This window comes from Sus scrofa, chromosome 6 (genome assembly GCF_000003025.6).
Source record: "Sus scrofa isolate TJ Tabasco breed Duroc chromosome 6, Sscrofa11.1, whole genome shotgun sequence".
In the NCBI taxonomy this organism is placed as follows: Eukaryota; Metazoa; Chordata; class Mammalia; order Artiodactyla; family Suidae; genus Sus; species Sus scrofa.
Genome location: NC_010448.4, coordinates 105,561,246 through 105,583,283, shown reverse-complemented (window position 1 = coordinate 105,583,283; position 22,038 = coordinate 105,561,246). Strand labels below are relative to the sequence as shown.

The window sequence follows — 22,038 nt, the reverse complement described above, 5'->3', positions numbered from 1 at the left end:
CAAAATGTAAACATTAATTAAATTTGGATGGTAGGGACATGGGTGTCATGGTATTCTTAGTATGTTTGAAATAGTCCGTAATTTAAAATAATAAAATATTAAAATGACTGGTTAGGAAGTAAAGACAAGGAATACTGCCTGTTCTTTAGGAAGGAAGCAGAAGCAGATGTTGGGACTTAAAGGAGGGTTTTCTTTTTAAATGAAAGGGAGGATCCAGAATGCAGTGAAAGAACTGTCCTCAAACAGAGAAAGAGCTGCTCCTTTTTCTTAGCCTGTAAGACAGACAATGTCATATAAATACTCTGCATGACATGTGGAATATACAGCAAGAAGCAAGGGATATAATTCGTTTTGGGATTTACAATCTAGATAAGGTGCCATGATCAGTCCACTAAGTAGAACATCATTCAGTGTAATGGTAATTGCTAAAATAGTGTAAAAGCTGCAGAGCACAGAAATCCAGAATTGGAATGTGTCTTTTTTTTTTTTTTTAAAGCAGCTGTGTCTCTACTATGTGGAAGTTCTCAGGCCAGGTATCAAACCCGAGCCACAACAGTGACAATACTAAGTTCTTAACCGCTAGGCCACCAAGGAACTCTGGAATGTGTGTCATTTTGACAATTCTTTCTCCCTGATCTTCGACCAATTACAAAAAAATCCCCTTCCCTTAAATATTTCTTATATCCATGCATCAGAGCAGTATGGATATCAGTGGTGCTTAACTTTTTTTTTTTTTTTTGGTCCTGAGTTATTTTAAAAAACTGATGAAAACTATGGATACTCCTTCTAGAAAACACATGTAAGCATGCAAATATTGACAATTTGTTTACAGTCAGCTGTTATTTACTTTTATAGCTGTTTATAGTCATTAGGTTAGGTCTTCTCTCTCCAAATTCAATGAGTTTGGATGGATTATGGAGGGCCAAGGGCTAAGTACGTGAAGAGCAAGATGGGGAATTACAGAGCTCAAAACTAGAAGGGACACGTGTGATCTTGTATTCTAAGGAGTTCCTGGTGTGGCACAAAAGGTTGAGGATCCAGCGCTGCTACAGCTGTGGCACAGGTCACAGCTGCAGCTCAGATTCGATCCCTGGCTCAGGAACTTCCATAAGCTGCAGGTGTGGTGGAAGAAAACAACAACAAAACCCCAAATTCCTATGTAGAAATAATCCTAACCCAGCAATCTGAAAACACAGACTTCCACCATGTTCCCCAATTAAATACTTCCTGAACTCAACATACAAAGCTTTAGCTCATGGTCCCTTTAGGGACCTTTAGGGACCAAGAGCTTTATCTCCATTATATTCTTATGTCATCAAGACTTTGATTTACACTTCTTCCTTGTCCCTTTCCCCCTTCTAGTTCATCTAATACAGTCTGAGATGGATATTTGGCAGCTGTTTGAAGTAGAGATTTCTTGCCAAAAGTGCCATTTGCTTTGGGGGTTCTAGGTAATGTTTTGGCTATCAATTAGTAGGGCTATGTCAATTCTTAATTTTTGATTTTTCTGTTTCTTTTGGGGGGAAATATTTTCTCATAGTAAATGTGTAGCTTGTAGTTGGTCCTGCCACCACTAGATGGAACTACATCACTGGCCAAGATGGACTCCTGGAGAGGGGTGACACCCGCAGTGGCTTACCTAAGGATGACTCGTTAAGAGTAAAAAGAGTAGATGAGGAGTTCCCCTTGTGGCGCAGTGGAAACCAATCTGACTAGTATCCATGAGGATGCAAGTTCTATCCCTGGTCTCTATCAGTGGGTTAAGGATCCAGCGTTGCCGTGAGCTGTGGTGTAGGTCACAGATGCATGTCGGATCTGGCATTGCTGTGGCTGTGGTATAGGCCGGCAGTTGTAGCTCTGATTGGATGCCCAGGGACCCCCAGCCTGGGAACCTCCATGGTGCGGCCCAGAAAAAAAAGAGTAGATGAAACTCAAGAGGGTAAAAAGTAGTCTGGTCAGCAAGCATACTTGGTGACTTACTCATTCCTCTTCTAATGCATCATTAGAAAAGGGAAAAAGATGGAAGAGCAACAACCTTCCCTCTCCTTTTCTTGCCCTAACCAACTCTCCCTGAAGATGCCACACCTTGGGATCTAGAAGAACAGAGAAATCCCGGTTGACGGTAGTAGAAAAAAGAAGTTCCTAGAAGTCCTGAGTGGGATTATTATTAAAATGCATTAAATTGACATAAAATTAATTTCCTTAACTTCGCTTGTTTTCTTTGCTTTAGTACTGAAGATACAAGTATCTTTCAAATTGCATTATTTTAATTCAATTAGTGCAAATAGTTTTTTGTTTTTTGGCTGCTCCTGTGGAATATGAAAGTTCCTGGGCCAGGGATCGAATCTGAGCCACAGCTGTGACCTACACCACAGCTGCAGCAATACCAGGTCCTTAGCCCATTGCACTACAGTGGTTCACTCTACCTTCCCAGCTATTCTACTGTCTTTAGTCAAATGGAATGAAGGACTATTTATTTACAAAATAAATTCAGTGCTTTATTCTCCTTTCCAACTCTGTACTATCCTTTAGAATAACTAGAGCTAATCATTAACTATTCCCTTAAACAAAATGTCAGATTTTCTCTCTTCAGATGTCTACATAAAAATCTTAAAATAGAAACTACTACACATAAAAATATGTATGTATAAAAAGAGACGAAGACTTAAAATGTATTAACATGAACACCCCAAGAAATACTAATACACACGTACCTTTTGACATAAACTCAGTGACAATGTAAATTGGCTCTTCAGAAACAACAGCATATAGTGGAACAAGTTTATCATGTCTTAACTTTTTCATTATCTGAGCCTCTTGAAGAAAAGCTTCTGGCATCATTGTACCTGGTTTTAGTGTTTTGATTGCTACTTTTGTGGTTCCATTCCATGTTCCTAGAGAAACAATACACATTTCACTATTTTAATCTATATTTTAAGAGATTTACAACACACTTGAATGAAGAGCAGTCACTCTAAATATTTCAACAATCTTACCATGAATTGTGGCATTTTAATCTATGGCTAAACAAGGTCGAAAAACAAAAGTTGAGGCTCCTTACCCATCCATACTTCACCAAAACATCCTTGTCCTAGTTTAACCTCTAGTCGCAAAGATTCTCGAGGGATTTCCCAAGCGTCTTTTGCTAGACCTTGAGTCTGGGGTTTCACAGTTGGACACACAGTTGTTAACTTATGGCATAAACCATCAGCATGTTCTAGATAAATGAATAAACCACACTGTAAAATGACTTAAAAAAATTAATGTACATATAGTTGTACCAGTGTTTCTTAAAATTTTTAGCTTAAATTATAGGGAATAAAAACAATGTTTTTTCAATTTTATTACAAAAGCACAAACACAAAAAAGGAGTTGCATAGAAGAAGCAAAACTAGAAGTGCGACATTTTGTTAAATACATTTTTAAAGTTATTATTTACTGAATACTTAATACATCCCAGCCATTGAGCTAATTTAGCACTTTACAAAGATCTCATGTAAATAAAGGAGTTTTAGAAAACTTAAGCAACTTTCTCAAGATCACCCAGTAACTTGATGGGAGATGAGTTTCAAATCCTAGATTTGGCTGTTCCAAAGTTTTGCTTTTGACTACTGTACTTTATTTGTCACCAGAGAATACTACCATTAATTGTTATTCTTAATAACCACTAGTCTAAGCAGGACACTGAAAATCAAGGAGAAACTTCTTTATTTAGAGGACTGATTTATTTTAATTTAATTTTATTTTATTCTATTTTATTATTATTGCTTTTTAGGGCCCCACCTTTGGCATATGGAAGTTCCCAGGCTAGGGGTTGAATCAGAGCTTTAGCTGCCAGCCTACACCAGAGCCACAGCAACACAGGATCAGAGCTACGTCTGCGACCAATACCCCAACCTCATAGCAATGCTGGATCCTTAACCCACTGACCGAGGCCAGGGATCAAACTCACATCCTCATGAATCCTAGCTGGATTTGTTAACCGATGAGCCATGAACGGAACCCCAGCACTGATTTTTAAATAAAGGAGATAGGAAACCCCCAATTCATAATGGCTTAACTTTGGATCCTGCTTATACAATCTTTCTTTTGTAAATATGATTGTTCTCTTCCATTCTCAACAAGTAACCACACACACATCAACATTCTAACAAGTGTAACTACCACTGATGCCACTGCTTGGTAACATGTTTTATCAATGTCAAAACTGGTGGTTGACTTGATAGACTCATTTGCTGCTAGCTGTCATTGAAGGAGAAATTGTCATGGAAATTTCCCTGCCCCTAGTATTAATCATTTAAAGACTTTCAGAGGCATTCGTGTGTCAAATTGGTGATTAAAATTTTTGAGACAGAAGACTCTACTGAATACCTTTCAAAGGTCCTTGAAAGATTGATGAATGTCTATAGTTGCTATACATTAACTTTCCATGAAAAGAAAAAAATGCATCTTCAGATCAAATTTCATTGGATTTATATTTTACGAAGTCTTTTATGGTCCAGCCCATGATATGGAAGTAACCCAACAGGATAGGTGAAACAGCTTTTGTTTTGTTTTTGGCTGTACCTGTGGCACAGGAAAGTTCCTGGGCTAGGGATCGAACCCATGCCACAGAATTGAGTTGAGTTACTGAAGTGACAATGCCAGACCCTTAACCTGCTGAGCCATATGGGCACTTGAAACAGCTTTTTAAGTGTTCAGTTTCACCTACTTAATAAGAGTCCCTAAATAAAATTTTTCCTTTTTTATTTACTGTCACATCTATTTGGTATTAGGTTGTTATGAAATGGAACGCCAATGTAAACACTATGCCTATGAGATGTAAGGACACAAATGATGGTAGTCTGACTTAGCATACCATCCAGGAACTAAACTCAGGTAACAATAAGTATTATTGTTCCTCATTTTAATCGAGAGTACCTTGGGAACAGACTCTGTGTAGCATGTTAAACTTTTAGCCACATTGGAGACATGGATTCTGTACTCATCAAACTGAACATGAGGGAACAATTTTCATCTCTGAAAAACCCACACACCTGTATAGTGTTTTACCAACTTCTGCAGCGTATCAAACTGCGCTCTGGTTGTGATATAGTATCCACCGTTGTCAAGTTTTCTGATTTTGTAGTGTTTCACATTGTCACCCCTCACCTCATCCCAATCACGAATAGAGAGGGAATAAGCACCTGGAGGGGAAAATGAACACTTTTACTCTATCCTTCTCAGAACACTGCCCAAGAAAAATGTTATATTAATAACAATATTCATACCTTTAGTAGTTTCACTCTCTCTTACTAAGAAAATACCTCTTTGATTCCCAGGATTCAGAAGTAATCTCTCAGCATCTTTTCTCCCCATTTTGCCAAAATACCATCTGGGGGAAAAAATGAGCAGTGTTCTGATTTAGAAAGGTATACGCATCATAAAAATTAAACCTAGATATTATTAAGAATAGAGTGGGACAGGGAGGATGACAAACAGCTATAAACATGACTTTAACATACAGTAAGACAGAATGAAAGACCTTTAGCTCTTAAGCCTATTACAAGTATTACTGTCAGAATATACTGTCAGAACACTTTCATGTTTTTACTACTCAATGTTTCTTTTAAATGCCACCCAGCAGTGACAGGAACAGTTAAGTGCAGAAGGAAAGGCAACAGTGACAGAAATACTAAGACTATAGTAGGAAGAATCAAAGTGGTTCTTTGGCAACAGTGTGATCATCTGTATTCAGTGAGATGCAAATAAACCTATCCAAATTTTTAGGGACTCTAAATTGGTGGGGTTTGATTTAATAGTTTTGTGAATAAAAATGATGATTTTTGCTGTAGAGGAGCCACAGAACAGTGGAGAAGAAAGACAAAAGGCCAAAATGAAAGTAACAAGTGCCAAGACAGAACAGACTTACACAAACAAATTACACATCACTAATAAAAGCAAACAAATACTGACAGAGCATCTACTATATTCAAGGCTTTGTGACATGAAAGTAAAGTGGTAATTTATGGCTGCCAAATAAACCTGCCTTGATATAAAAGTACAGGCATACTCAATTTATTGTGTTTTACTTTATTGTGCTATGAAGATGCTATCTTTTTTAAAATTAAAGGTTTGTGACAACTCTGCGTGGAATAAGTCAGTCATTTTTCCAATAGTCTTTGATAATAACTTTGTGTCTCTGTGTCACATTTTGCTAATAAGTCTGCATTATTTCTAACTTTTTTGTTATTATTATATTTGTTGTGGTGATCTATGATCTTGGCTGTTACCACTATAATTGTTCTGGGCATCATAAACTGTGCCTGTATAAGACAGCAAACTTAGTAAATGTTGCGTGTGACTAGTTTTCCCCATCTCTCTCCTGGTTCCTTGTGCCTCTCGATTCCCTAAGACACCCAAAACTGAAATTAGGCCAATAAATAACCCTGCAATGATCTCAGAGTGTTCAAGGGAAGTTGATCAATGCAGCAAACCTTTTCGTTGTTTTAAGAAATTACCACAGCCACCCCAATCTTCAGCAACCACCACCTTGATGAGTTAGCAGCTATCAACATGAAGGCAAGACCCTTCACCAAGCAAAAGGATTATGGCTTGCTGAAGGCTGTTTAGATGAGGGTTAGCCTTTTTCAGCAATAAAGTATTTTTAACTAAGGTATATTCATTGTTATGTTAGACATATGCTATTGCACACTTAACAGACTACAGTATACTATCAACATAACTTTTACACGCACTGGGAAAACTCACTTTACTGCAATATTTGCTTTATTGTGATTGTCTAGAACCAAATCCACAATGTCTTTGAGGTATGCCTGTAATGTGTCACTGAAGGTAAACTTTAACTTTTTAAAAGTTACAAGAATGGTACATAAAACTCACGTATACCCTCCAGCCAGGTTTCCTGTTAACATTTTGCTTTGTCATATTCTCTCTTCCCTGCTGTATATGTGTTTGTGTGGGTGTGATCTTCTTCTGAACTGAATGATAGTTGCAAACATGTTGAAATCACCACCCCTAAATACTTCAGTGTGTACCTCTTAAAGGACAAGAATACTCTGCTATATAAGCATGGAACAAGCACCTAAGTCAAGAAATTAACATCAATATATCAACTGAAATTTTTTTTTTTGGCCACACCTGTGGCAGAGGGAAGTTCCTGGGCCAGGGACTGAACCCGAGCCACAGCAGTAATAAAGCCACAGCAGCGAAAACTCAAGAGTCCTTAACCGCTAGGCCACCACGGAACTTTGAGGATAAATTTTTGAAGTGAGAGAATATAAAAAAGGTTAATGAAAATTTTTGAAAGTGAAAAAATAAAAAAGAGGGACGAGGCACAATGCAGTACTATGAATACAGATTTGCTTATGATCCTACTGTAAGCAAACACTATGGTATTAATTATTAACTTTTAAGTAACATCTTCTATTAATATGATACATTAGCTGTATTAAGACTGGTATGTAACTGTGTGTGTGTAAAGTTGTGGCTAAGGAGAATGTGCATTAAAGTATTTTAAAAGTCAAAATAATGAATAAAATATGAAGTAATGCCATACTCTTCTGCCTGAATGGAATCTGCAGGGGCTACATAATTGCTAGGGATATAGCCACTCTTTCCTGTAGCGATTGATCTTGCTTCCCACCAGTCTCCTTCCCTGCAACACATAAAACAACAATTACCACAAGGCAGACTGCTGCTCAAGACATGATCTATGGCAGTGTTGTCTTTATCTGAAACAGAAAAGAGTATTACTTCCATTTTTAACTTATGCATTGATCTGATCAAGAAATAAACTCAAAGAATAATGTTAAAAATACTTAATATTTAAAATATTTTTAAAAATTAAAAAATGTTATATGGATTAAGGGAATAAGGTTAAGCAAAATCACAAGTGCACATTTCTGTTCCAAACGAAAAACAAAAAAACCAAAGAAAAAAACCCTTTCAAAAACAAAAACAACTCCACGTTAATTTTAGTTATAAATCTCTCTCTCTCTTTTTTTTTCTATGGCCACACTCATGGCATATGGAAGTTCCCAGGAGAGGGACTGAATCCAAGCCTCAGCTGTGACCTACACACAATGCCAGATTCTTTAACCCACTATGCTGGGCCAGGGATCAAACCCATGCTCCTGCAGCAACCTGAGCCACTGCGGTCACATTCTTAACCCACTATGCCATGGCGGGAACTCCTATAAGATCCCTTTTTTAATCTAACCCTTCAACCTGATTATTATACTGAATAAACTATACTGAATAAAACAACTTGGGGAAGTAGAACTTTCAAATTCATTGATTAATTCTGGGAGTTCCTATTGTGGCTCAGAGGGTTAAGATCTCAACTAGTATCCATGAGGATGCAGTTTGATCCCTGACCTTGCTCAGTGGGTTAAGGATTCGGCATTGCCATGAAGCTGTTGTGTATTTGAAGATTCGAATTGGATTCAGTTTTGCTGTGGCTGTGGTGTAGGCCGGTAGCTGTAGCTCTGATTGGATCCCTAGCTGGGGAACTTCCATACGCTGTGGGTGCAGCCCTAGAAAGCAAAAAAATAAAAAATAAAAATAAAATATAAATTGTCTACACTGAAATTTTATAAATGCCCGAGTTGAATTTGCTTTCTAAAAAATGAAATGGAAAAAGAATATAAATAAAAAATGAAATGGAAAATCCTTTGGTAATTCAAGTGCTTACAAACTCTTACATTTGACTTGCAGCTGCCTAGTATACATTAAGTACTTTCAGATATGCAAAACTCTGATCCTGCTAACTTTTCACTGATCCATTTAAACATTTAGTGAATACCTGTTGAGTGACAGAATTTACAACAGGGTATGATGGAAACAGGTAAAAAGTCCTTACCCTCTAGTAAGTTAGCCTAGAGCAGGATTTCTCAACTACTGACACTTTGGGCTGGATAATTCTTTCTTGTTTAGGGCCACCCTGTGCACTATAGAATGTTGAGCAATATCCCTGGCCTCTATCCACCAGATGAAAATTGTAGCACACTGACTGTAACAAGCAAAAATGTCTCCAGACATTGCCAAATATTCTCTGGGTGATTTTGCCCCGGGTCCAAAAGAATGATAGACATGTGATAAATTATAATTCAAAACTATGATGGTGGCTATAATTGAGGTCTGCAGAGGTTGCTATGTGAACAGGTAAGAAACACCCAATCCAGCAGGAGGTGGGAGGGAACTGGGCCAGGCAGGGAAGGTAGAATATCAAAAACGCTTCGTTGAGAAAGGACATGGGATGACTACGGTCGGCCAGATAAAGGAAGAAAAATGGAAAGAAGTCACATTCTAGAAAAAAGAAATCATGTGTGTGAAGGCATGAATGAGGAACGTATTCAGAATCTCAAGTAATTCAGCATGGCTGGGCAGTGAAGTGAGAAAGGGAAGAAGCTCAATGAATGATGCCTACTCTTACTGCTGTCTATCTTGACAGCAGCTGGTAGCTATTAAAGGGCTTTAAAGCAGAGAGACATAATCACATAATCATATTTCATGTCCTTGAACAATAACTGGTAGCAAATGAGAACAAGGATGGAAGGAAACATGACTGGACACAAAGAGACCATAAATATCTATTTTGAGAAGTTACAAAGTGGTTGCTATGACTGCTAATGAAATTATGGAATCTATTTTCCATAACAAGCACTGAATTTTCTATGGTGGGCCACTAAATGACAAAACGTCTGAGAGTCATATAAGGAAAGAGCAACTTAACATGGCCAGTTTGGGACTACAAGGGTTCCTAAGCATTTTTCCTTTGTTTTTTTAAGAGAAGGAGATTAAGTTTTGTTTTGTTTTTTCGTGGGTTTTTTCGCTTTTTAGGGCCGCACCTGCAGTTGATGGAAGTTTCCAGGTTACGGGTTGAATCGGAGACACAGCTGCCAGCCTACACCACAACCACAGCAACTCGGGATCTGAGCTGCATCTGTGACCTACACCATGGCTCGTGGCAACACCAGATCACAGACCCACTGAGCAAGGCCTGCATCCTCATGGATACTAGTCAGATTCGTTTTTGCTGTGCCACAATGGGAACTCCGAGACTAAGATCTTTAAACCATCTGGTACTTAGATAAACATGAACACAGAATGCTCTTTATAAAGGTTTTCTTTTTCTTTTAAAAAAATTTTTTTTTTAATATTTCCTGATTTTATTATTTGGCTACATTTTAGGTTTTAATAAAAAATTTTTTTTAAATAATGTACTTACTAGTATATACTCCTTCAATCCTAATTCTTAGGAATTCCTGTTGTGGCACAGCAAAAACAAATCCGACTTGTAACCATGAGATTTCAGGTTTTCCCCCCGGCCTCACTCAGTGGGTTAAGGATCCAGCAATGCTTGTTGGTGTGGCTGTGGCGTAGGCAGGCAGCTACAGCTCTGATTTGACCCCTAGCCTGGTAACCTGTATATGCCACGGGTATAGCCCTAAAAGGCAAAAAAAAAAAAAAAAAAAATCCTCATTCTTAAATCTCTGTTTATGGTAGAACCACAGCAACCCAATTTGTGGAATTAATAACTTTTGGCTACAGCAGCAGTATTGTACCATGTATCTAAAGAAAGCAAATGCATCGTCCAACCCAGAGAGCAGAGACCCACGTCCTACGACTCTCATCTTTGAATCATCAACTAGTGCGATGGCAGTGGTGTGAATTAGGCTACAGTCAGTATTTCTCCCTCATAAGATGTTCATAACACTTACGTATTGTTAATTATTTGAAATCTTTCACCCTTCTTAAATGAAAGGTCTTCTGTAGTTCTAGCTTCATAATCATATAAGGCCACAAATATAGTAACACCACCTATTGGAGGAAAAAAAGACCAAGGTAAATCATACAAATTAACAAAAGAGAAATTTTAAAACAATGCCAACAAAAAAAGGCTTAATTAAGCACAGTTCTTTTCCTAGTCTCCAGAATCTGTTTTTACAAGTTGGCAATTTGGGCAGCAGAAGTTTTCAAGTTATTAATATGCTATCTTCAGGCCTTCTATGAGACTACTGTACTCTACAAATTCTAAAATTCTACAGACCCAGAGAAACAAATTTAAATCTTGATTCATAGCTGCAACATCTCTAGCTTGAAAAGACAAAGTTCAAATTAATTTTTCGGCAGAAAAAGCATTAACAAATACTATAAACTACTGGTGTTGATAGTTTCAATTTTTTATAAATAAGAGGTGAATATATCCATCCTTAAGAGTAATCACTAATGGTAATAATCAGGGTTTTATTAAGATTATTTATTACATTACCATTTAAAATGACCTATTTTTCTTAGAAATTAAATGGTTTGAATATGAATTATAAATTCCCAAAACAATTGCATCATTTAAGCACTGTACGTTGATGCTTAAGAGAACAGCAACTTAAACAGCCAAACCATTATCTTCAAGCAAAAGGACAGAATCTCATTTATTTGGCTTCTCCCAAGGCCCAGTCATATGTTAACTACCTATATGACATCTTGAATGTCTAACAAACATTTAAAATTTCTTAGAAACAAAATAAAGGTGTTGACTTTTCTCCTCTAACCAGTATTACTGAGATCTTTCTTTCTCAGCAAAGGACACCACCAGCCAATCAGGTACTCAAGCCAAGTCCATTACCAGCACCATCAGTTCTAGCTCTGAAATATCTTATCTACTTCCTTTGCCATTTCCAGTGCTTCCACCCAATCCAAGTCCCTGTTCCCTCACTGCAACCTCTGGGACTAAGAGCAGTAGTCTAATTTACTTCAGTATCGGCTTCCCCACATCCATTTCTGTAAAGGGCTGCCAGAGAGAGTTTTCTGTTTATTTTTTTTAAGATAATTCAATTTTTTTTTTTTTTTTTTTTTTTGCTTTTTAGGGCCACACCCACAGCACATGGAAGTTCCCAGGCTAGGGGTTGAATTGAAGCTACAGCTGCCAGCCTACACCACAGCCACAGCAACAAGGGATCCGAGGCACATCTGCGACCTACACCACAGCTCATGGCAATACCGGATCCCTAATCCACCGAGTGAGGCCAGGGAACGAAACTGTATCCTCATGGATACTAGTCAGATTCGTTTCCGGTGCTCCACAATAGGAACTCCTGAAATTCCTTAATGAAATCTCTTTAGTGGCTTACTTCTGGCTTTGAATAAAACTCAATCTGACTACTAGTCTATGAGGTTCTGAGAAATCCTGACTCTTCAATTCTTTGTTACATAATTCTACCCTCTGCCCATACTAGTCCTTAAATCTGTCAAGTCTATACGTAGTTTTTTTTTTTTCTATTATTTTCTTTCTTTCTTTTTTTTTTTCTTTAGGGCTGCAGTGAGGCATATGGAAGTTTCCAGGCTAGGGGTCAAATCAGAGCTAGAGCTGCTGGCCTATGCCACAGCCACAGCCACATAGGATCCAAGCCATGTCTGTGACCTACACCACAGTTCATGGCAATGCCAGAGCCTTAACCCCCTGAGCAAGGCCAGGAATTGAACCCACTTCCTCACAGATCCTAGTCAGGTTCATTAACTGCTGAGCCATGAAGGGAACTCCCACTTACAGTTTCCAAACTGCATTTGTTATTCTCTTTCCCCAGAAGGCTCTTGCCTCAGGTTCAACAAATATTTGGGTCATTCTCATCAATCAAACCTCAGCTCAAATGATTTCATCTCAAGATGGCTTTACTTGATCCTCTAAAGGGTCTTCACCAACCATTCCATTTATAGTTCCTTCATAGTATTTGTGAGCCATTAGTCATCCTTTTTTTTTTTTTTTTTGCTTTTTAGGGCCACAGGTGCAGCACCATTAATCATCCTATTTAGTTGTTTCCATAATTATTGTCCACCTCTCATTACAATGTAAACTCCATTAGAGCAGAAACCTTGTTTCTCCTGCTTACAACTCTCAATACCTGGGCACAAAGACACTCTCCATATCTGTTTCTAAATGAATACCCATGAATGGACTATTTCCCATAAATATACAGCTTTAGGTAACTAAAGTCTATCTTTTCAATATTTAATTATTTTGGATTACTATCTTTCCTGAACATATAATCCTTGAAATAATTTAAACTTTTACTGATGACTGAGAAAATATCATCACAGCCATCTATTACTGACTTAACTCTATTTAGAGTTAAGGGGCTGGAATTAAGAATGTAAATGACTCTGAGTTTCTGTCGTGGCTCAGTGGAAACGAATCTGACTAGCATCCGTGAGGATGCAGGTTTGATCCCTGGCCTCACTAAGTGGATTAAGGATCTGGAGTTGCCATGAGCTGTGGTATAGGTCGCAGACTCGACTTGGATCTGGTGTTGCTGTGGTTATGGGTGTAGGCCAGCAGCTCTAGCTCTGATTAGACCCCTAGCCTGAGAACCTCCATATGCTGCAATGCAGCCCTTAAAAAAAAAAAAAAAAGAATGTAACTGACTCTTTGATGTCCATAGTTCTTCAAATGAATAGTCTAACAGAATTAATGCATGGCATTCTCTGGTCACTACTTTTGGTCCAGAGGTGAGGAGAGTGAAGGAACAAAATTATAATCCATGCTTATAGAATTACAGAATAGATTCCTCTTTTGTCCATGTGATGCTCAATTTGATGCTGGCAGCTGTTTTGCCAAGCCAAAGGACAGAGTGGACACTCCAAGGGCTGCAACAGTGAGATACCAAAGAAACTTGAGTCCTTAATGACACTGAGGAACTGCTGAATCAAAGAACCCTGGAATTCACCCTACCTTTTAAAGCCAATTGGGTTTTGGTACTCAAAGGAAAAGCATCCTGATAGGGGACCCTTCACAAAAGAACAATCTGACTACTTTTTAGAGCATTTCTGGCTCCATGAAAGGTTGTCGGATGTACTCCAACGTTCGTTGCAGCACTATCTGCAATAGCCAACACATGGAAACAACCTAAATGTCCATCAACAGAGGAGTGGATCAAGAAGATGTGGTACGTATACACAATGGAATATTACTCAGCGATTAAAAGGAACGAAATAATGGCATTTTTAGCAACATGGATGCACCTAGAAATTATCATGCTAAGTGAAGTCAGTCAGACAATTAGACACCAATATCAAATGCTATCACTTACATGTGGAACCTGGACACAATGAACTTCTTTGCAGAACAGATACTGACTCCCAGACTTTGGAAAACTTATGGTCTTGGGGGTGGGGGGATGCGCTGGGGGTGTGGGATGGAAATCCTCTAAAACTGGATTGTGACGATCATTGTACAATTATAAATGTAATAAATTCACTGAGTAATAAAAAAATAAAAATAAAATATGCCCAATCCAGACAAAACTATAATTCAAAAAGAAAAAAAGAGAGAGGAAAAAAAAAAAGGTTGTCGGCCATCACTTCTCACTGTTCTCTGAAAGGATATCATAGTGTAATAAATAAAGTTCTAGAATAGGACATTAGAATCTGTGCTCTCCTGCTCGTTACCTGGACTCTGGGGGGAAAAAAATCAATTGAACTCTGAGCCTCGGGATTTTTCTTTTTTCAAAAATCAGTAGTATCTAATAGAAAAAAAACTGTATTATTGTCACTAAACTGACATTTACTTAACATTTATCAAGTAACCACACTCTAATACCTTAACAGTAGCAAGCACTTTACAATCTGATAAGTTGTAACACTCTTGAGGGAGGGATATGTTTTTAATTTATATATTCCCCGTGCCCGCCACACAGTCGGCACTCAATAATTACTAGAAAATTGAATTAATAAAATAATGGTAAACCTCAGTACACATTCCCTATCAGATTACCACCAAATTTCCCAGAATAATACCCATGTATACAATAAGACTTTAATTTTTATGTTGCAGACTTTAATTTTCACATCAAGTCCTCTAGTGAGTTATTTTCCTTATAGCAGGTAAACACTGCGTGTGTTCTGTCCAAGGTCACATTCTCAAACCAACAACAGGAATGCCCATTTAAATCTCACCTGTTAAACCAGCAGGATATGAACTTGGCACCACTGAAAATGAGGAAGATGCTCCTCCAAAAGGTGTCACCCCTGAGGATCCTCCAAATGGCGTCATGGAAAGGTTGCTGAAATTAACAGACGTGCTCTTGGTGGACGAGGACAGTGCTGCTGAAGTGTGCTCTGCTCCATGATGGCTGACACTTGTACTGGCTGGTTCTAGAGTGTTTTCTGGTCTATATTTAATGGCTGGACTTTTGTTCTCTTTACTTTTAATGCAGCCCATTATCAAATCTGCAAAAGAGATATGGCAAATTTTGGAGAAGCAGTTGATATAAAGGATCCTTCAAAAAGATCCAATTCAAAAGTTGTCCTTATACAAGGCATTGTTCTCCTGCAAAAAAAGTAACAACAACAAAATAAAAACTGGAGAGCTGAAAATGAAGTCTCTTTCCCTCATTTATCTTTAATATGTCTGGTAACGTATTATTCCAGTCATGTCATTCTCCAGCTCATTCCCCTTTAATGGTTCAATGACAACACGCCACTAGTGTACTGAGGAAACCATGGGCTATGAAGCCAGAGCGGCCAAAGTCTGAATCTTGGCTTCCTTCTTCCTAGTGGAGTGATTTCAGGTATGTTGTTTAACTTCTTTGCACCTCAGTTACTCGAAAAAGGAGAACAATATTATCACCTACTTCACAGGTTTTCTATGAAGATTAAGCTTATATTACAATTTCTAGACAATCTCTTGCACAGAGTAGGTACCAGCAAATTCTGGTTGTTTTCCTTCTATCTATGCTAGCACTGTGTAATAGAAATAAAATCTGAGCCATCCACAATCCTAAATTTTCTAGTAAAAACACATTTAAAAAAAATAAAAGCAAACAGGCAAACAATATTTTAACTCAATGTATCTAAAATATAATTATTACATGTCATCAATATGAAAATTTTTAATGAGATTGTTTTAGTAAAAAATAAAAAATAAAAAAATATAAATCTTAGAAATCCAGTGTTTATTTATCTATCTATTTTTGGCCACACTCGTGGCATGCGGAAATTCCAGGGCCAGGGACTGAACCTGTGCCACAGCAGTGACAACGCTGGAAACACCGGATCCTTAACACTGCACCACAAGAGAACTTGCTCTAGTGTTTATTTTAAACTTACAGTACATTTCAATTTGGACCAAGCACATTTCAGGTGCTCACTGTAGCTAGTGGCTACTACACAAGACAATGCTGTAGCTTTTCTCTTCCCTGTTGAGAGATACACCCCCTGCCCCATGCTTACCAAATTTGACTCCAATCTATCTTTCCAACTTTATCTCCTATTTCTTCACTTACCTTATGCACACAAGAAAAAAAAATTCCTGCTTCCCATTTTTGTGAGTTTCTTCTCTCCTAAAACCTCTTCTGTCCATAATACTCTCCTCACATCTCTACTTGCTAAAATTTATCCATTCAGTGATGATCATTACAAATGTGACTTTAATAACCATTCAGGCTTTCATTATAACCAGTAAAGTATCTTTTTCCTTAAAACGTCTAATGCACTTCTGGGGAGATTTTTATTTTATTTTTTTATTTTTTTGTCCTTTTGCAATTTTTTTCCAGGGCCGCACCTGCAGCATATGGAGGTTCCCAGCTAGGGGTCTAATCGGAGTTGTAGCTGCTGGCCTATGCCAGAGCCACAGCAACTCGGGATCCGAGCTGAGCCTGCAACCTACACCACAGCTCACAGCAACGCCTGATCCTTAACCCACTGAGCAAGGCCAGGGATCAAACCCGCAACCTCATGGTTCCTAGTCGGATTCATTAACCACTGCACCACGACGGGAACTCCATCATTAATGTACTTTTAAAGGTCATTCTTATTTTACAGTTTTCCCCTTCTTTTTATGGCATTCAAAAGGAAATAGGTGAGTGATAAGATGACTACCTCATCAATTCTGACAAGACTGGACATTTTTATAAACCTGACTACATAATATTAATTTAAAATGTATCTGGGGAGTTCCTGCCGTGGTGCAGCAGAAACGAATCCGACTAGGAACCATGAGGTTTCGGGTTCAATCCCTGGCCTCACTCAGTGGGTTAAGGATCCAGTGTTGCCGTGAGCTGTGGTGTAGGGTCGAATCCGAGGCTCAGATCTGATGCTGCTGTGGCGTAGGCCAGTGGCTATGGCTCCAATTCAAACCTGTAGCTTGGGAACTTCCATGTGCCAGGGGTATGGCCCTAAAAAGGCAAAAATAAAAAAAAATTTTTTTTTAATTTAAAAAATGTAGCTGTGAATACTAAGAGAGAAACAGTCTCAGTGATCTGAAAACCCTCCACCTCTGAGATTCTATCTTAAACGAGTATATCCTGAAGACAGTAAAGCACCAAATTGAAACATGACTGCTACTGGAATTACAAATATGTACTCAAAACACTATGAAAGAATAAAAGCTAAATACATAAAAGACAATTGCTTCTAAAAGTGTTAGAAGAACCTAAAGTCGTTTCACCATCTAGTAGCTGGAAAAGTCTTAAGGCATAACATAAAAGTAGAAACCTTAAAGGAAAAGACGAAAACATATGATTGTTTTTAATTTCGGGGGCAAGAAGAGGTGGTGGGTGTGGGAACAGAAACTCTTGAGTGACGCTAAAGACATAAGAAATAGGAAAAATATCTTGGTTGCTCATGTTCTTACCTGCTCTCTCAACACACATAAATGTACACATATGAAAACTGATAGACAACTCTTACACATGGGAAAAACAAAAAAAAAACAAAAAAAAACAGCCCCTTAGAAAGACCGGAAAGCTTATCAAGAGGCAACTCACAGGATTTCCTGTCGTGGCTCAGTGGTAATGAACCTGACTAGTATCCACGAGAACTCAGGTTTGATCCCTGGTCTGACAGTGTGTTAAGGATCCAGTGTTACTGTGAACTGTAGTGTAGGTCTCAGACACAACTCAGATCCCACGGTGCTGCAGTGTAGGCCAGTAGCTGCAGCTCCAATTCGACCCCTAGCCTGGAACTTCCAAAGGTCTCAAGTGCGGCCCTAAAGAGCAAAAAAAAAAAAGACAACTCACAAATGAAATATGAAAGACCAATTAGCATATGAGGATTACGTCTAACCATCCCAGTCTTCTAATAAATGCAAAATTTAAAAGATAACATTTTTGCTTATCAGATTGGCAAATTTATTTTCACTTAATATCCAAGATTGAAAAGTGAATTTTTAGTCAACAATCAATATATATCCACAAAATATGCTAATTGCAAAAATATTTTAAAAATCTAGGGAGTTCCCACTGTGATACAGCAGGTCAAGGATCTAGCATTGTCTCTGTGGTGATGTTGGTTCGATCCCCAGCCCAGTGCTGTAGTTAAGGATCCAGCATTGCTGGAGCTGTTGCACAGATCATGGCTGCAGGTTGGATTTGATCTCTGGCCCAGGAACTTCATATGCTAAGGATGCAACTTAAGAAGGAAAAAAAACCAAATCTATACAAAAGATTTTCAATATTACCTATATTCAAAGTCTAAATATTAAGAAAATATATTAACAATTATATATACTTTGAAAGAACAGCATTTGTATGATGGAGAAAAAAATTACTAAAGCCAGTAACTATTTTTTTATGGCCGTACCCATGCATATGTAACTTCCTGGTCGAGGGATCAAATCTGAGCTACAGCTACAGCAATGCCAGATACTTTAACCTACTGCACCAGACCAGAGATTGAACCCATACCGCCACAGTGATCCAAGTTGCTGCATGCAGTCATGTTTTTTTTTTTTTTTTTTCCTCCTCTTTTTGTCTTTTGTCTTTTTAGGCATATGGAGGTTTCCAGGCTAGGGGTAAAAACAGAGCTGTAGCTGCTGGCCTACACCACTGCCACAGCAACTCAGGATCCGAGCCACACCTGAGACCTACACCACAGCTCACAGCAACACCAGATCCTTGACCCACTGAGCAAGGCCAGGGATCGAACCTGTGTCCTCATGGATGCTAGTCAGATTTGCTTCCACTGAGCCACAAGGGTAACTGCTGCAGTCACATTCTTAACCTACTGTGCCACAGCAGGAACTCCTATGCTATTTTAAGTTTGGTAACAGATCAATTGAAAACATCAATTCATAGCCAAGGTTACTGTAACTATTTGTCCACACTTACTTCCATTTCCAGCTTCTTTAATCCCTCATTTTTACCTTCTTCCACAGTCAGGATCCTGGCTCACATCTTTTCTCTCCACAAGACGTCACTAACTTAATTCCTCTTCCTTCAAAAGTCACACCTTTTCCCCCTTCACCCTCAGTGTTGTTGTTGGTTGTTTTTTGGTTTTTTTTTTTTGTCTTTTTGTCTTTTTGCCCATTTTAGGGCCGCACCCACGGCATATGGAGGTTCCCAGGCTAGGGATCAAATCAGAGCTGTAGCCAGCAGCCTGCGCCAGAGTCATAGCAACACAGGATCCGAGCCACATCTGCGACCTACATCACAGCTCAGGGCAACGCTGTATCCTTAATCTACTGAGCGAGGCCAAGGATGGAACCCAAAAACCTCATGGTTCCTAGTCAGATTCGTTAACCACTGAGCCACAACGGGAACTCCACCTTCAGTTTTCCATTACTACGGTTAACCTGCCCTCCAACCTCCTTTCTTAATTCACAATCTTTGGTCCACCTCATCACATCCACTCACCTGTCCTTTCCGTTAAACTCCAGGAAAGGCCATGCTTTTCTGTCCCGTTCCAACAGCACCTCAGTATCAATACACAAGAGTCATCCTGCTGCCCTCCTCCTTTCTTTTCTTTCTTTTTTTTTTTTTTTTTTTTTTTTTTTTGGCCTTTTTAGGGCCATACCTGCAGCTTATGGAAGTCGAATTGGAGCTGCAGCTGTCAGCCTACACCACAGCCACAGCAATGTCAAATCCAAGCCGAGTCTGCCATCAACACTACAGCTCACAGCAACGCCAGATTCTTAACCCACTGAGAATGACCAGGGATCAAACTGGCGTCCTCAGGGATACTAGTCAGGTTCGTTACCACTGAGCCACGATGGGAACTCCTGCCTATCTGCTTTAGAAACATTATTGTAAATGTAGAATGTGACTTAATTTTCAAGTAAATTTCAGGTGCAATGAGTTAAACAGATTTTTATGGGATGTCTTAAAAATGTAACAATATTAAAAATATTTACATGGCAAAGCCTCTTTCAAGTTACAAGCTACTAACTTACTGATATATTTATTAATAACACAGTAGTTACTTGAAGCTAAGCAAGAAATGGTTCCTTTCCTTAAAAAAAAAAAAAAAAAAAAAAGGTTACAAAACAGTGCAGACAAAAATACAGTATTGTGAAAAATGCCAGAGCGGAGGTATATATGGAACACTATGGGAATACACCAGAAGCTATTGTCTCTGCTTGAGTGCTTGGGCAAGGAAGTTGTGTTGACCACAATATCTGAGCTAGGTCTTGAACACTTAGAGATTTAGGAAAGAAGTAATACGATATTCCAGGAAAAATGATATGGCTCAGATGTTTGGAAAAGTATGGCATATTTGGGGAACAGAAAACTCTGTGGCAGGAGTACAAGGGGCTGTGTTTGAGAATGGTGGGACACATGGCTACAAGTAGGGGAGAATTTACACACACAGAGGATTATTTACCAAGCAGTAACTTTTAGATGTATCCAGGGAGCACTGGAAAGTTAAGATTCTTAAAAAGATGAATGGCAGAAAATGTGTTTTAGAATAACTATAGTAAGAGTATAAATTAAAGACTGGAAAGAAGGAAAGAAAGAAAGAATGGTGGCAGTTAGTCAAGTTATAAGATTACCGCAATGACCCATGTGAGAAAGGAAAAAGTAGGAACATCATGTGACTGAAGATGAGGGAAAAATGAGCAGCGTACACCAAGTGGAATAATCAAGTTTAATGATCAGCTGGGTATGGGTGGAGGAGATGTGAAGAAAATTGTACAGATATTTGCTCTGCACAACTAACTGAACACTTTGCACGTAGTTACTATGTGTGTGCTAAGGGCTAAAGGGCTGGATGACTTTAAAGTTTCTAGTATGAACTAAATGGAAAGCAATGCCATAACTAAGGGAGAGAAAAGAAAAACAGGTTTTTCTGGACCAATGAGTTTCAATTCAGATGTTAGTTTTAGGTGCCTGTGAGGCATAATGTTGTAAAGTCTAGTGCCGTGGGGGCAGGGGGAGTTGATAAGTCTAGAACTCATTGGCAGAAACCAGAGAAAAGTTAAAAATATTTTTACAGCAAGACCACACTTTTTCAAAATAACAGAACTCACCCAAGGTACAAATTTAGAAGGGTGCAAAAAATTAATACAGTGAAGCAGGACACCTACAGATGATGGACAGACAGGTAAGGAAATTAGGAAGCAGCAATTAGGAGTTGGGAGCACTTCTTGGGAGCACTACGATGCATGTTTGAGCCCAGTGCAGCACAGTGGGTTAAGGATCCAGCATTGCTGCAGCTAGGATCTAATCCCTGGCCCAGGAACTCCATATGCTGTGGGGCAGAAAAAAAAGAAAAAAAAATTTAGGCATTCCCGTTGTGGCTCAATGGTAATGAACCCGACTATATCCAGGAGGATGCAGGTTTGATCCCTGACCTCGTTCTGTGGGTAAAGGATCCAACATTGCCATGAGCTGTAGTGTAGGTCACAGACACAGCTTGGATCTGGCCTTGCTGTGGCTGTGGTGTAGGCCAGCAGCTGTAGCTCTCTCCGACTGGACCCCTAGCCTGGGAACTTTCAAATGCCATGGGTGCAGCCCTAAAAAGAAAAAAAATAATAAAAATATAAAAAATAAAGAGTTGGGAGCACTTTCATAAATATAAAAACATAATTGGAAAAGATAATCATTAACTCCAGATTGTGGAATGGGTTGGGGAAGGGTTTCAACTATATCTTTTTTCTTAAAAGAAACACGAAGCAAACAAGAGAAAAATGTTAACATGTTAAATGTGGGCAATACAAATGCTTCTTTTTTGAAGTATTTAATACATGTTTTAATAAGATACAGAAAAATACAATGGCAACAAGGAGACTTTGAGGCCAGGGATTGAACCTGCATCCTCTCAGAT

At 38.6% G+C, this 22,038-nt stretch overlaps 1 protein-coding gene across 3 annotated transcripts in view; it reads right to left on the bottom strand.

Annotated features, from left to right (window-relative positions):
- Positions 1 to 22,038, bottom strand: part of YES1 (YES proto-oncogene 1, Src family tyrosine kinase) — a 94,751-nt gene that overhangs the window by 17,411 nt on the left and 55,302 nt on the right. For all 3 annotated transcript variants that reach the window (XM_021096153.1, XM_021096152.1, XM_021096154.1), the window contains exons 2-8: positions 14,953 to 15,225; positions 10,725 to 10,824; positions 7,559 to 7,657; positions 5,271 to 5,374; positions 5,037 to 5,186; positions 3,062 to 3,217; positions 2,715 to 2,894 (exon numbers count right to left, since the gene is read on the bottom strand). In XM_021096153.1, the coding sequence (XP_020951812.1) occupies positions 2,715 to 2,894; positions 3,062 to 3,217; positions 5,037 to 5,186; positions 5,271 to 5,374; positions 7,559 to 7,657; positions 10,725 to 10,824; positions 14,953 to 15,217 (1,054 nt within the window). In that variant the 5' untranslated portion in view covers positions 15,218 to 15,225. The remainder of the gene's footprint in view (positions 1 to 2,714; positions 2,895 to 3,061; positions 3,218 to 5,036; positions 5,187 to 5,270; positions 5,375 to 7,558; positions 7,658 to 10,724; positions 10,825 to 14,952; positions 15,226 to 22,038) is intronic.